Source organism: Phocoena phocoena, chromosome 18, assembly GCF_963924675.1.
Source record: "Phocoena phocoena chromosome 18, mPhoPho1.1, whole genome shotgun sequence".
Classification (NCBI taxonomy): Eukaryota; Metazoa; Chordata; class Mammalia; order Artiodactyla; family Phocoenidae; genus Phocoena; species Phocoena phocoena.
In genome coordinates this window covers 20,389,712-20,404,839 of record NC_089236.1, presented here as the reverse complement: position 1 = coordinate 20,404,839, position 15,128 = coordinate 20,389,712, and the positions used below count along the sequence as shown (strand labels likewise).

General features: G+C 41.4%; 1 protein-coding gene across 3 annotated transcripts in view; it reads left to right on the top strand.

The window, feature by feature from the left end:
• Positions 1–15,128, top strand: part of LRCH1 (leucine rich repeats and calponin homology domain containing 1) — a 187,257-nt gene that overhangs the window by 77,764 nt on the left and 94,365 nt on the right. For all 3 annotated transcript variants that reach the window (XM_065895830.1, XM_065895829.1, XM_065895828.1), the window contains exon 2: positions 12,430–12,574. In XM_065895830.1, coding sequence (XP_065751902.1) covers positions 12,430–12,574 — 145 coding nt within the window. The remainder of the gene's footprint in view (positions 1–12,429; positions 12,575–15,128) is intronic.

Here is a 15,128-nt window from a genome sequence, read left to right as displayed (position 1 = left end):
CTCATTTCTCACCTGGATTTTTGTCGCCACTCTTTTTAACCATGCATCCCTGCTGAACATCAACCCCACGTGCCCCAGCCATAATGCCAGTGACAGTTCCTCAGCGAGCTACCCCGTCCCTCCATTCTTCAAGTGGGCTGCGCCTGTTGGTCTGGAGTGAATGACCCGCCCTGCCTCTGGTGGTCTCCCAGACACTTGTCCAGAGACTCAGCTTATAGGTCAATGCCTCCTTGAAGCCTTTCTCAGCCTTTCAGACAGAATTGATATTTAACCATGCTGATAAATATAGATCTAATTCATCGTACGTTTTCTTTGATTTCTCTTCCTCCCCTGTTAGACCCTGAGTTACTTGTGGTTATGAATTGAGTGTTCAATTCATGTTGCTCTATACGACATCTGGAATGTTGTGCCCAGCTTGTAGAGACCTCCAGAAAATGACTGAGTGAGTGTAGATGGTTTTACTTGTGGTGGGAAGGGATAGGGAAGATGCCACACAGCCTTGGGAGTCCCCCCCCCGCCCCCCACCCCACCTGGCCAGCATCTGTGACTTACCGCTGAGTAGGCTCACCTGTGGTGGCTTTGCTTGGCTCTCTCCAATTAGATCCGTACTCTGGGACCAGAGCTGCAAACTATAAGCCAATACTTTTTTTTTCATCTCTATGTTGAGCTTTTTGATAGGCAAAGGTACTGAGGTTGGTTGGACATGACCAAATGAACACAGTGAAATATGCACCTTCTCTCGGGCATTTGTATGCACTGTGGCTGTCCCAGCCGTCTCACTTTCAGTTCACGACCACCGGCACTCACTCTATGTTTCTCTAGTGCTGTCACTTTCCTGCTCTCTTATTGACGACTTCAGACTTTGTCTCTCCTAAAACCGTTGACATCTTCTCCTCCCTCCCTCCCTCTCAGCTATTTGGGCTTGCAGGCAATCAGAAGGGAACTTCGCTGTGTGCCCACCACCCTATCCGCTCAGTTATCTGCATCTGTGCCCAGATCTGCTCGCTGCCTTACCTCCGTTGCTGGAGAGGAATTGTCCACGTCCCTGTGGAAGGCTGCCACCTCCACCTTCTTAAGATCATCACACTGGTTCCCTCTGCTGGAGCCCCACAAGGTTCCCCGGTGTCCCTGCCATGTGGCCCCTCCTCCCACCTTAGGGCTCTTCCATTTGCTGTTCATCCTGGGGAGAGGCTTATCTCCCCAGATATTCCCATGACTTCTTCTCTTCCTTCCTTTAACTCTTCACTCATTTTCACTGTATTGGTGAATTCTCCCTGGTCATCCTGTTCAAATTTGCAGTCCCCTGCTCCAGACTTCCTATTTCTTTATTCTACTTTATTTTTCTCTATTAGTTTTGTTTAGGTCACACCCCACTAGAATGTAAGCTCTGGAGGGCAGGGATTTTGCCAGTGATCACTGCTTTTTGCCCACTGCTCAGAACTATTCCTGGTACCCAGTGGGTGCACAAAAAGTATTTGTTGAGTGACTCTGTTGCGAAGAAGCTTTCCCAAACAGAAAAGCATAGTGAATTGTCCTTTTCCCTCTCTTAAAACTATAGGCTTCATTTGAAATTTCAAGTTTCAGTTTTATCCAAAAGATAACAAAGTTGAATTTAAAATTCCCCCAAATAATGTGTCTATTTTCAAAGAAGGACAGACAAATGAAACAATAATTTAAGGCTGCTCTGAGCATTTTTATACACATAAAATGTCATTAGTGGTAAAAATAATATTTTTATTAGGTATTAGAAGATTACTATGGATTTTCAAATAGACTGATGTATAAGACTGGCTTTCTTATGGAATATTACATTTAAATATTACAGTAACTTTAGATTTCTTGAATCATATCTGCTTAAAAATATCACTAGCAATGTCTTTAAGGTTTTTTTTTTTAAATTAAGTTTGTGATAATGATTTCTCCTTTGACATTATCAGCAATATGTGGAAACTGGCTCAGAACTTGTGGGTAGCTTTTAAAATTTCGTCTCATTTGAGATTAATCAACCACTGATGTAATTGACACCATATGCTATAAATTTTGAATTCTGTATGATTCCTATTTCAAAGTGATGGCTGTTACCCTCACTCTCCTTGATGTTTAACACAAGTATTTGGGGAACTTGAATCATGGATTATCTGGCTAGTAGAACTGTGATTTAGTTCAGAGTTAATAAAAGGAAAGATTCATTTCTTTATCTTAGAACTCTTTGAAAATGTACTAACGTGTTTCCATGCCAGTTAGAAAGTCTCTTGGAGGGTCAATAATTTTATCTTTGATAGTTAAAGATCTTACACGGTCTCATGCCTGAGATGATTTACAGCATTGCAAAAAACGATAATATTTGATTTGCCTCTAGAAACCTCCTTTTAATGACAGACCAAATCAATAATAGAAAATATAAAAGCATTCCATCCTCTTTACCTTGGGGAGGTAATATTAACTTTCCTAATGTTTTTATTTGCTATTTTTAAAATATATAATAAAAGAATCTAATTAATTGATGCTTATAGTTTTCTGACATTCTGTAGACTGTTTCACAGTATATTTGATTTCAAAAGCTAACAAAGGTAAAAATCCTGGAAAAAAATTATGGTAAGGTCGTTTTTATTATAAAGGGCTTTCTTTCAGCAAATAACATTTGTTTTATGGTTGAGAGTGGTTTTTTTTTTAATGAATTTATTTATTTTTGGCTGTCTTGGGTCTTCGTTACTGCGCATGGGCTTTCTCTAGTTGCGGCGAGCCGGGGCTACTCTTCGTTGCAGTGTGTGGGCTTCTCGTTGCAGTGGCTTCTCTTGTTGCGGAGCACCGGGCTCTAGGCGCGCAAGCTTCAGTAGTTGTGGTGCATGGGCTTAGTGGCTCCGCGGCATGTGGGATCTTCCCGGACCAGCACTTGAACCCGTGATCCCTGCATTAGCAGGCAGATTCTTAACCACTGCGCCGCCAGGGAAGCCCCTGGTTGAGGTGAATATTTATGTAATCAACTCACAACTGTGCCTTGTTTCATTCTGGGTAGTAAACCTGGAATGATAGTAAACTCCAGGCAGACTGAGGCCATGGAGTTCAAGGTTGGCCACTCTGTCTTCTGCTCTGTTCACAGAAAGTCCACTCTCTTCCTTTAACTCCAATACACTCATGTGAGTTTGAGCCCTTAGAGCCCTTGAGACTCACTTTCTTTGCATTCCCCATTTACTCATTGTGCAGCCCTTGCCAGATCCCTTAATCACTAGTAACTAGTTTTCCTCTAGTTACAATGTGACGGAGACTATCCATGAACTGGCTGGTGAGTGATTGTCACCAGCTGCTCAACTTTAGTCCAGCAGCAAGGTAGTTGTTTCATTTTAAATACTTTATCATGTGCTTTACTGAAGTGCTCTTTGAGCTCTAGAACCTCACAGGGAAAGCTCCAGAGATTGTGTTCTCCCTCTTGCACCCCAGAGAACCCAAGGGTTCCTGCCCCGCTCACAGCACCTGAGCAGTTGCCCTTAGTCTGACCTGCCAGGGGGCTGGCCCGCACACTCCCTTTTCCCCGCCTAGAGTCTCAGCAGAGCCCCATGCTGTGTCTCCTTTGGGCTCCTCTGCACCCTCAGGGGCCCCCCGTTCCTGCGGTTATCTGTGACTGTGCCTCTTCTCACATGTCTCTCTAGAATTTGACCATTGGGCTCTGTGTCTCTCTTCCTTTCTGCTCTGTGAGATTGTTAAAGCCGAAGCCATGCCCTAATTTATTTCTTTTCTCAACTGTCATTTGTTGAGTTCCAGGCGCTTCTATTCACTCTTCTTCCCAACATTTATGAGGTGCAATTGTATCAAGCACATAACAATGGTTGGCAGTGTGATGAGTGTATACGTGTATATGGATCAGTGGGTGGAGGCAGAGAACACTGTTAGGTAAGGTAAGTGCTGATCTAGTGGTACTTGGTCATAGAGCTGCCTAATAACGTTGATGGTGTAGACGTGCCATCTGTCCCTGTGTAATTCCCCAAAGTTGTCCCCTTCACTCAGGCTTCCAGCCTGGCATGGTAAGTAATTTCTGTTATTCTGGGAAATTGTAAGTTCAAGGATAATGTTTGTATTTTGTGACCATTTTAAAAAGCATTCTTTGTTTTCAATTGTGATAAAATAATATGTAGCATAAAATTTACCATCTTAACCGTGTTTAAGTGCCCAGTTCAGTGGCATTAAGTACATTCACGTTGTTGTGTACTGTCACCGTCGTCCATCCACAGAACTCTTTTCACCTTGCAAAACTGAAACTCTGTGCCTACTAAATAATAACTTAACATCCTGCCTTCCCCCGGCTTCTGGCAACCATCATTCTACTTTCTGTCTCTATGAGTTTGACGACTTTAGGAACCTCGTGTAAGTGGAATCGTACAGTATCTGCCTTTTTGTGACTGGCGTATTTCACTTAGCATAATGTCCTCAAGGACATGTGGTAGCATATGGCAAACTTTCCTCCCATTTTAAAGCTGAATACTAATTCATTGTATGTATAGACAACATTTTGCTTAGCCATTCATCCTTCGATGGAGGTTTGGGTTATTTCTACCTTTTGACTATTGCAAATAATGCTACTTAAAGCAACCATGTTCTATGAGAAAATTAGTATTTTCCTTTCAAATTAGTATTTCTCATTTTAAAGATTATTACTGTTGATGGGCTGTTTTTATTATGTCTCAGAGTAAAAGTTCTGTTTAAGCAAATGGGAAATGATTCATTAGCTAAACAGAATCACTAGGGAATGGGTCATTTCAGAGAAACTGTAACCACCTAAAATGTTTTTGTTTTGAGTGATTTTACACAAAAACATTAAAAATAGACACTGCCCTGTTCTCTTGAACAGAACATTTGAAAGATAGTTTAGGGCTTCCCTGGTGGCACAGTGGTTAAGAATCTGCCTGCCAATGCAGGGGACACAGGTTCGAGCCCTGGTCCCTGAAGATCCCACATGCAGCGGAGCAACTAAGCCTGTGCGCCACAACTACTGAGCCTGCGTGCCTAGAGCCTGTGCTCCACAACAAGAGAAGCCACAGCAATGAGAAGCCCGCGCACCACAACAAAGAGTAGCCCCAGCTCACCACAACTAGAGAAAACCCGTGAGCAGCAACAAAGACCCAACACAGCCAAAAATAAATAAATAAAATTTAAAAAAAGACCGTTTAATTGCAAATATGTTAACTATTGCTAGGTTATTCAGCATTGTGAGTATTATTTTGGTGCTACTAGTACATTGTGCTATAATATTTAGAAGGGCTCTGACCATTACATTTAAAATACTTGAATTTTAATATGTCTGTATATTTCACTCTTTGTTACTATTTTTTTTTTAGAAGCACACTTTCTTATGGCTACCTCCCTTTAAAAAATCTATTTGTTGCTTCTGAAATGCAGTGGGACTGAAACAGTCAATAATAGCTTTTGTTAGAATTGTGTTTAAGAGTAAAAGCTTCTGAGTGAGGCTTTCAGAGATTCTTTAAGTAAAATGATTATACTTTGGAACAGGAATTTCCCGCCACCCGCCAATTCCATCTGCGGTGGTCTTTTAAAATATTATTTCCTCATTTTGTTTGGCAACACTTTGGATAGGAGAAGTACAGTAAAGAAATCAGTTTTTGCTATCAACATTTCAGTGATGCAGTTGTTCAGGAAAAGGCCACCTATAGGTAATTACCTCTTTAGTACTTTGTGGACTTAATGGGTATCAGCTGCTAATAAAATCACCAGGCCAAGAGGCTGTCATTATATCCTTTTTGGCATTTCCCAAGACTAATTTCTATATCTTATTTCCTCCTTCACCTTGGGAAAGGGAGCCTTCAAACCAACTTATAGGTTTTTCACTCATAATACACAATTGGTTTTTTCTATTCTTTCATCTCTGATTTATTATTGTCATGAGGCATTTGTACATATGGTGTGCTTCATATGCTTGTCAGCTAGATTTGAAACTCCTTCCCAGCCCAAGCCTTTTTTCTTGCTAGAAATACTGCATTTGGAACCCAGCATTAGCTAACATAATGATAGAGACTATTCTTAGAGTCCTTCCCTCTGTGCCAGGTGCTGCTCTAAGGACTTTATATGTATCATCTCATTTAATCCTTCCAATAATTCAGCGGAGCCAGTACTATTATTATCCTCATATTATAGGCAAAGAAACTGCGGCATAGAGAAATTAAGTAATTATTTCCAAGTCTACACGCTAAGTGGTGGGATCAGGATTTGAACTCCAGCTGTCTGACCTAAGAATCTGCTTTCCTGCCACATTTACTCAGTGAATATTTATTAAGCTCTTACTGTCTACCGGTGAACAATGTGAAGATCCCAGCCTTCATGGAACTTTCATTCTAGTAGAGGAAGAGAGAAAATGAACAACCAAAATACATGAGTAAATTGTATGCTATTTTAGAAGGTTATCCAAGTGCTAAGACAAAAAAGAAAATGTAGAACAGAGGGAGGGGGGTTAAGATGGACATGCTGACATTTTAAGTAGGTCATCAGGGAAGACTTCATGGTTCATACGGAGGAATTGTTTAACAAATCTCTAGTGTTTGACAAGGTTTTTTTTATTGATCTCTTAGAGATGTAGCATGAAATCTTGGTTGACTCACTCGAAACTTTTATGAATCCTCTTACTAGTTCTGCCTGTTTAACACTGGAAGTGTCTGGTGGTTTTATCTCCAGAGTCAAGGATGAGTCAGCCCATGGGCTCTGCTTCACTGCCTGGAGTAGGCTCCCTTACTCCAGAGCATTTCCAAATGTGCAGTTGTCCCGGGAGTGCCCCATGGGGGCTGAATCACGGGGCTGGGCGGGGTGTCTGTGCTGAAAGAGGAGGGGCAGTCCGACACCCAGGACATTGTGGAGCACTCCCCTGTGAATAAAGGATATAGCTGAGATTCTTCTGGAGAGACGCCTGCCTACCTAGAAGAAAAGGGATATGGATTGTCCAGACAGGGCAAGTGGCCCCAGACCATCCTTCCACCCAAGCATTATCTCTGAACAGTGGACCCAGGAGGGGCCAAGCAAGAGGGTGCAGATGGCCTGGCACAGAGTGTCCCTTCAGTACAAGGAAGACATTGGGTCCCATATGCTTGTCTGTGGGTCAGGGGGTTAGATTTATATGTGAAGGACACATATTTCACCCAGTTATTGAGACATCATGATAGGTGCCAATAGGCTAAAATTAAACTTCCATGATAACATGTTTATCCTTCAACTCAAAACATGTCTCGTTTGGTCCTTTCGGAACTGGGCGTGATTCGACCGCCAGTGATCAGGCCTTTTCTTCTGACCAGAGAGCAAGACATTGCAAATGAGGTTGCCAGCTGTGCTGGTCCATTAGGCTTCTGCTGGCGGCTGTGACGGCTGATAGCTCAGCATGTCGTCGGTGCAGAGTGGGAGGCCCCGTCCGGTCCCTCCTGAGGCACCACTTCCCTTTTTTATACACAAACAACACGGTGCCTCTGAGGGTGCTGACTGCATACCAGATTCCACCGACTGTTTTTCTACCCTCCTCTGCTCATTTTTATTCCTTTGGCTACTTTATTTTAGGGCTTTGCAAAAAGCTTGTTTTGGCTGGGTCAAGACTTATTGTTTTATTTCTGGCTGCTCTGCTCTCATGTGAACGTTTCAATTAAGAAGCAGACACGAGGAGGACGTGGTTCTGGAGTTCCGGTTTGCTGCCCAGCTGTTTGCCCAGAGCTGCGGTGGACCCCGCTCCCCAGGGCCAGGCTAGACCGCCGGGCAGGTTTCCAGCAAGGAAGGACGGAGTCCAGCTTGGGGGTAGGCAACCGGGCACCATGACACGTGCTCTTCTTCCTGGAGAAAATATTAGGACCTGGTCAAAGATCACCTACTTTTAGTCCAGAGCTTTGGGATCATTTAATGCCTCCTGATCAGGCACCAGAAACGGATCTGTTATTATTATTGTTTTTTAAATTAGAGATACGCACAAGAACAACTGACCTTCCCTAATCGCAGTCCTACAAGGCCGACCCGGCAGTGGCTCAGAACTACCTACTGGTTTAGTTCTTGCCTCTGCCACTTACTAGCTCTGTCACCTCAGGCGAGTTACCTAACCTCTCTAGGCCTTGGTGTCCACACATACCAGGGAGTTATAACAGCACCTGCCTCCCTAGGTTATGGTGAAGATTCAGTGAGGAAAAAACCAAATTTTCTCTGATCGTAGCCAACCGATGATATGAAAACTCCGTTGCAGATCGGATTTTTGTTGCTCTGATTGTATCCAAAAAACAGTTGAGTTGGAATTTAGAGTAAGAATCTCGCTGAGCAGTGGTTAACTCTGGATTGGCACAGGCTTTCTTTCCCAAGCCTGTTGTCTAAACCGGACCCTTCCTGGGCCTGATGGCCTGCTCCTAGGAGAGCGCCACCTGTTGGTGGGTTTTGCTTTAGGTAGGAAGCTGAGAGGGTGCATCACCGGTGTTTCCCCTGGGATAGTGGGAATCAACTGGATATACAGGGATGCCCAAGTCACACCCTAGTACTTCTGGCCATGGACCCCAGACTTCAGGATTTTTAAAAGTGATTCCAATATACCAACGAGATTGAGAAATGCTAGGCGAATACTTTATTTAGGGAAATAGCTCATAAGTGGGTTCATTTATACCTCCATGTATTTATAACAAAATTAGAGAAATAAACAACAAAAAGAAACACAAATTCCTCATCACTGTTCATCTCTAGTTTAAAAGCTTACTTATCTTTCTATCACTCGGAAAGTACTGGGCTTCTCACAGCTCCTGACCCGTTTGCCCAGGCTGGTTTGGGTTGTATTTCAAAATAAAGATACAGATTGCCTCCTTAACACTTGCCTGTTATCTTTGAGCTCTTATTCTTTCTGTCTTTCCTGGGTTGGAGAACCTTCATTGCTCCCATCTTGGTCTGTCTGTAGTCATGACTGGGACAGCCAGGCTTCTGCTTGCTACTTGAGCGCTCTCTGTCTCTGTCATGGATCTGCCCTTTCAAAGTCCCGGTTAGGGACACTCACATCTGTGTGGGTACCATGAACCGACCGTCTGCTCACGTCTTTAATTACAACTAAGTCCTGGATCTCTTCCTCCTCCTGTGTGTGTGTGTGTGTGTGTGTGTGTGTACGTGTGTGTGTTTTAAAAGAGGGACCAGACCCCATTTTAGTTCTCTGCTTTCAGCTGATAGGAAGAATTTTGAACAAGCTGGTATGTCATTTGTTCCATTGTTTATAATCGGATTATCCACTCTGGATTATCAAAGTCAAAACGTCTTAATCCAGACTGACTTCCCCAGCCTTTCTGGGCATCTTTCCCATTGCGGGTTAGTGGATGCCCAAGGATCCAAGATGATTTCTGCATGAGCCTAAGTAAATTATAGGAAAGCAGACCTGCTCGTTTTTTCGCACCCTCTTTTTCTCTTCCAATAAGAAAGTTAGTTGAGAATTAAATGATATTCAGACCCAAGCAGGAAAAGTAAGTCACGTATTTGAAAACTCATTCTAAACTCTTCAGTGAAACAGAGTGCTTATGTAAGATTAGGATAATTGGCAGTTGAAGCCAGAGTTTCTACTTACCAGGTTTCCTATAGCCACTTCCAGAATTTAGCCCATCAGGTGACATATTGTTTTCATTACTTTCTCTTTTGAACTTAATGTTTATAACTTTCTTATCCTCTGAGTCTTTACACAGAACATGTTGACTCTGTTTTTATTGCATTTTGGGCAAATAAAAATGCAGTGAAGATTTAATCACTGTATCTTCCTAATTATCTAGCTGTGGGACGCATCATGACCTCACGTGGTCTCACTTGGGGAACTCAGTCAGGCCTTGCAGTTAGACATACTTAGGTGTGAGTATGATTACTTATTTCTGTGGCTTTGGACAAGTCACATAAGCTTTCTGAGCCAGTTTCCTCATCTTTAGGTTGGTGGTGACACTGCTCCTTGCATTGGTTTAAATGAGGTACTAGATGCAAAGCTCCAGGCATAATGCCTGGCTTTATGGAAGTGCTCAAGGGATGATAACATTTACCCGTCTGGATTTTAGCTCTTTATTTGTACTTTTTTTTTAAGCACAATTAGAACCTTTGACCTTATGGTTCAATTCAGGGTTTGTGCCTTTCATCTTTCAAATGATAAACTTTTTACAAGTAGCCCTCTGTGCTTTTCATTTCTGCAGAAATCATGTACTTAGTAAATGTTGATGAAAATGTCAATAATCTGGGTAGTGATGCTAAACAAACAGGAAAGGAAAACTTTTGTTTCTGTTTTTCAGCTTTGTTTTAATTTAATCTAGGCAACTGTTTCTATTGATATACAGGCATTGAAAGAATCTAAGCTACATGTAGGTTTTGTGATTTCTTCCCTTTTAGTTTAGAAACCGGTACACAAACCCAGGATGATAGGGGTGCGTTGCATAGGTAAATTCTCACTGACTCAGTGGACACGGAGGTCTGTTCATTTGGCTAGCATTGTAGGTTCGGACGTGACAGGTGCCCACCATTAACACCGTATAACTTTATTTATAGTGGATAATATAATACTCTCAAAAAAAGAATTCCTGGAAAAATACAAAATAGCTCAATTAAAGGATTAGGGCGATACTGTTGGCCAGACCCTGGACAGCTGATAGTTTTGCATGTGATTTTCCTATTGAAATTCTCAGAGACCTTAAAAGAAGTTTACTGCAGTGTGAATCATAGAAGAAGGGGAAGGGAAAACAAGGATGAAAGTGGAGAGATGATCATATACTATTTCATCTTTCACTCTTTTTATATGATGAATTGTTGAAATAATTTTTTTAAATCCTTATATTCCTAGAATACGTCCCACTTCATCATAGTATGTTAATCTTTTTATGTAAGTGCTTAATTCTGTTTGCTCATTTTTAATTTAGGATTCACGTCAGTATTTGGAAAGGAGACTCATATGTAGTTTCCCTTTTGTGTGCTTTCTTTGTTGGGTGATGGTATCAATATTATACCTTGCTGTTTAAATAAGAATTTGGAAACTTCCCTTCCTTTCGTATGGTTTGAAACGGTTTAAATATTAATCAGAATTATCCCTCAAAACGTTCCTGGAATTCCCCCTCTGAAGCAATCTAGACCTGTTTTTGTCGATTTATGTGTTTATCTATTGGAAGGTCAGTCAGCGAGGTAGCCTTTTGACTTACATTTCATTATAATATTGACCTATTTAAGTCCCTCACCCACATAGTGTGATTCCTTAAGTGTATCTGAAATATTATTTACGGAACATCTTCAATTCGTACTGATTAAGCCCCTGCTAAATAAGGGTGAGGTGCTCTGTTGTTGTTGAGTTCCTGTTTTCAAGAGTTGGTGGCTCTTTCTTATCTTCAGCATTTCATGGCATTTCACAATCATGTTTACCATTCCCAGATTTGGATGTTAAGGCCGATTCCATATTTTTATTGTTGAGGTGGTGATCCTGTAAACTGTACAGTATGTTTACGTTACTCTGTAGACCGTTATTACGGTCCTTGGTTCACTTGGCAAGGGAGCCAGTTTTACTGAAGGTCATGTGGCATAGTATCCATCCTTCATAGACACAACTGATTTATCTCTTCCTTGTACATTGCACGTGCTCAGTAATTCTAGGGAATGAAATACTTTAGTATCTACTATGTGTTTGTTTGGGAAAGGTATAAAAGACATGTTCTGAGAGCTAATATGTTATGAATGCAAAATTGAATTAAATAAATGAAATATTAAGGTAACGATGTGTATTCAGATATATTAAAGGATTCAGTTTTACACATTTGTCCAGGGGAAAAATAATTTTCAGATGGAGCGAAAAGTAAATGTTGATTCGTTTGCCCTTATACCTGGCCTGAATTTACAAATTAATATAAAGAGCTAGGACTTCCCTGGTGGCGGAGTGGTAAAGAATCCGCCTGCCAATGCAGGGAACACAGGTTCGAGCCCTGGTCCGGGAAGATCCCACATGCCGCGGAGCAGCTAAACCCGTGCACTACAACTACTGAGCCTGAGCTCTAGAGCCGGCGAGCCACAACTACTGAGCCCACGTGCCACAACTACTGAAGCCCACACGCCTAGAGCCTGTGCTCTGCAACAAGAGAAAACACCGCAATGAGAAGCCTGTGCACTGCAACGAGGAGTAGCCCCCGCTTGCCACAACTAGAGAAAACCCACACGCAGCAAAAAATAAATAAATTTATTTAAAAAAAAAAGAGCTAAAACTGTTTCAGCAGTATTTTTGCTTTTCTATATGAATTGGGCTATAAAACGCTAGGAAACGGGACTCACAACGCCATAGTAACAGTGGTACAAAAAATGATAGTGTTGATCTAAATGTAGATGATAATGTTTATTTTAAAATGTGTTAAGGAAAAAGTATTGATAGTTGATAAGATGGTATTAGATTATGTTGAAGAGTTATTAACAAGATATTTTTTCCTTTTCTTATAGATTTATCTAAAAACAGACTGGTTGAAGTTCCAATGGAATTGTGCCATTTTGTATCACTGGAAATTCTGAATCTGTATCATAATTGTATCAGAGTCATTCCGGAGGCCATCATTAATCTGCAGATGTTGACTTACTTAAATTTAAGGTAGGTTGACTATAAGGGTTATAATCAAATTCGATGAAAAAAAATAACTGCTTGCATTTCCATCTGTTTTTTTTTCTTTTTTTCTCTTTGATCTTTTCTGATCACCCTTTGAAGTAAATCACCTGAAGATTATTGAAGAAATATCTTTCCTAATACATTTGTGGTGCCGTTAATTTCGTTTTTGGCACTAGACTTCTCTGAATGTCAATAGGGCAAGATGTTTTGGTTTCTTAAAATAATTTATACAGCATCATTTATATGTTTTGACTGTTTGGTACTTGGAAACTTGTTGGTGTATTTTCTTCGGGTATTAATGTAGATTTTGGAGGAGGAAGGATGAAGGAAGTGGAAAAGGTTTGGGGGTTGGGACAAATTAGGGCCTTGCAGGTTTGGGGGGATTATTGGTGCCATTCGATTTTGTTACCCAGCGCTGACTGAGCCTGTTCACTTTAGGCCACCGGAGAAAGTTAAGGAGAAGCACTGAACAACTCCAGCAAGATACAGAGTTTGCTGTCTTTAGCCCGTTAAATTAGGTCAGTGTTTGCTGAGGATGGGTCAGTGTTCTGTATTGACTCTGATTAAGCACAACACGGTGTACCTATTAATGCACTAAGTAGCCCTGAAGTTAAGAAAACTATTTTAAGGTCTAACTTTTAGACTTTGCTGCTGTGACTGTCAACTTCTCTGGCCAGATTTAGACTCCTTGTTTCCTAAATTCTTGACTCACATCTGGGATGTCAGGAGAGGAGGGGAGCTGTTTTATCAAATCTGTCTCTACTATGAAAACAAAGTTGCAAAGTTCAAGCCTTTGTGCAGCCTTCACTCTTGTCAGTCGCATTACCTTTTTATTTTATTTTTTTAAAGAAGATGGTAGGGGTAGGAGTTTTTAGTAATTTATTTTTTGCTGTGCTGGGTCTTCGTTTCTGTGCGAGGGCTTTCTCTAGTTGTGGCGAGCGGGGACCACTCTTCATCGCGTTGCACGGGCCTCTGACTCTCGCGGCCTCTCTTGTTGCGGAGCACAGGCTCCAGACACGCAGGCTCAGTAGTTGTGGCTCACGGGCCTAGTTGCTCCGCAGCATGTGGGATCTTCCCAGACCAGGGCTCGAACCCGTGTCCCCTGCATTAGCAGGCAGATTCTCAACCACTACGCCACCAGGGAAGCCTCAGTTGCGTTATCTTAATGTGCAAAGAGTAGCGCCTAACTAGCAGGGCTTGTGCTGTGTAACAATACGCCAAACTTTAAATGTCAGGATTCCCAGTAAACCAGGTATAGCCTTAATTTATGATATGATGTTTATGAAATGATGTAACTTTCATTTTTCCAGGTTTCTAGTTCATTTGAGTTTTCTTGTGTAAGAGCCATTCATGCTGTTTCTTCTGCAACAGAATGTTGATTACTTTGTTGCCTGATGGAACCAGTAGAGTGGTGTCTACAGACATTGGCTCATTATCTCCCTAAAACATCTGCCTTCTAATCCCAACCCATATAGGGGAAATAACCCAAGAGCTATGTAGTTGGTCTGTTTACTTCACTTACCTACTCCTGATGCTTTCACCTCCAGCAGCCCTGCATGCAGCAAGTAAATAGATTTAACTTTGCATTGTTGTTTTAAATATATATACACTGAGAAACTTTTGGCTATAGATGACATATTTCTTCTGGCATGATGTAAACTACAAAATTCTACAAATACTAGAGAATCTAATCTTAACTTTAAATTTTGCTTTAAAAGCATTAATAAAATTTGTTTTGATAGGGTGATTTTTACGTTGAGTCTAGTTGAGGGTAGAATAACGTTGCCGTCTTCAGATGGTAGAAAGACTATATTGGAATATGAATCTTAGGAGTCTTTAATTCAAGAACAGAGAGAATTTGTTGAAACTGACAGTGGTTGAAGAGGAAGTGTATGGAGTATTGTAAACAAAGTTTTGTGATGAATTTCTAAGTAAGGGAAAGGAAAGAAATAAAGGGATCATTAAGCACCCAACTTTTTTTTTTTTTTTTTTGGGGTACGCAGGCCTCTCACTGTTGTGGCCTCTCCCGTTGCGGAGCACAGGCTCTGGACATGCAGGCTCAGCAGCCATGGCCCACGGGCCCAGCCGCTCCGCAGCATGTGGGATCCTCCCAGACCAGGGCACGAACCCGTATCCCCTGCATCAGCAGGCGGACTCTCAACCACTGCACCACCAGGGAAGCCCGGACATCTCCTACTTTAATATTACCATGTGTTAAGACATATTCTCTAGTGTTGAACTCATTAAAGGAATTGATAACTAAATGGAGAAGATTAAGAAAAAGTATGTCTCTTACTTTTCAGAGATACTGTATCAGGGTATATGAAAAAATGTATGTAAGTCCTCTAATCTCTTTGAAAGTCAGGTACTATATATATGTATATAACTATCATTATTATATTTTAATAAATTCACTAGGTTTTTAAAAAAATATTTACTTGTTTATTTGGTTGTGCCAGGTCTTAGTTGCAGCTCACTGGCTCCTTAGTTGCAGCACATGGGCTCCTTAGTTGTGGCACATGGGCTCCTTAGTTGTGTC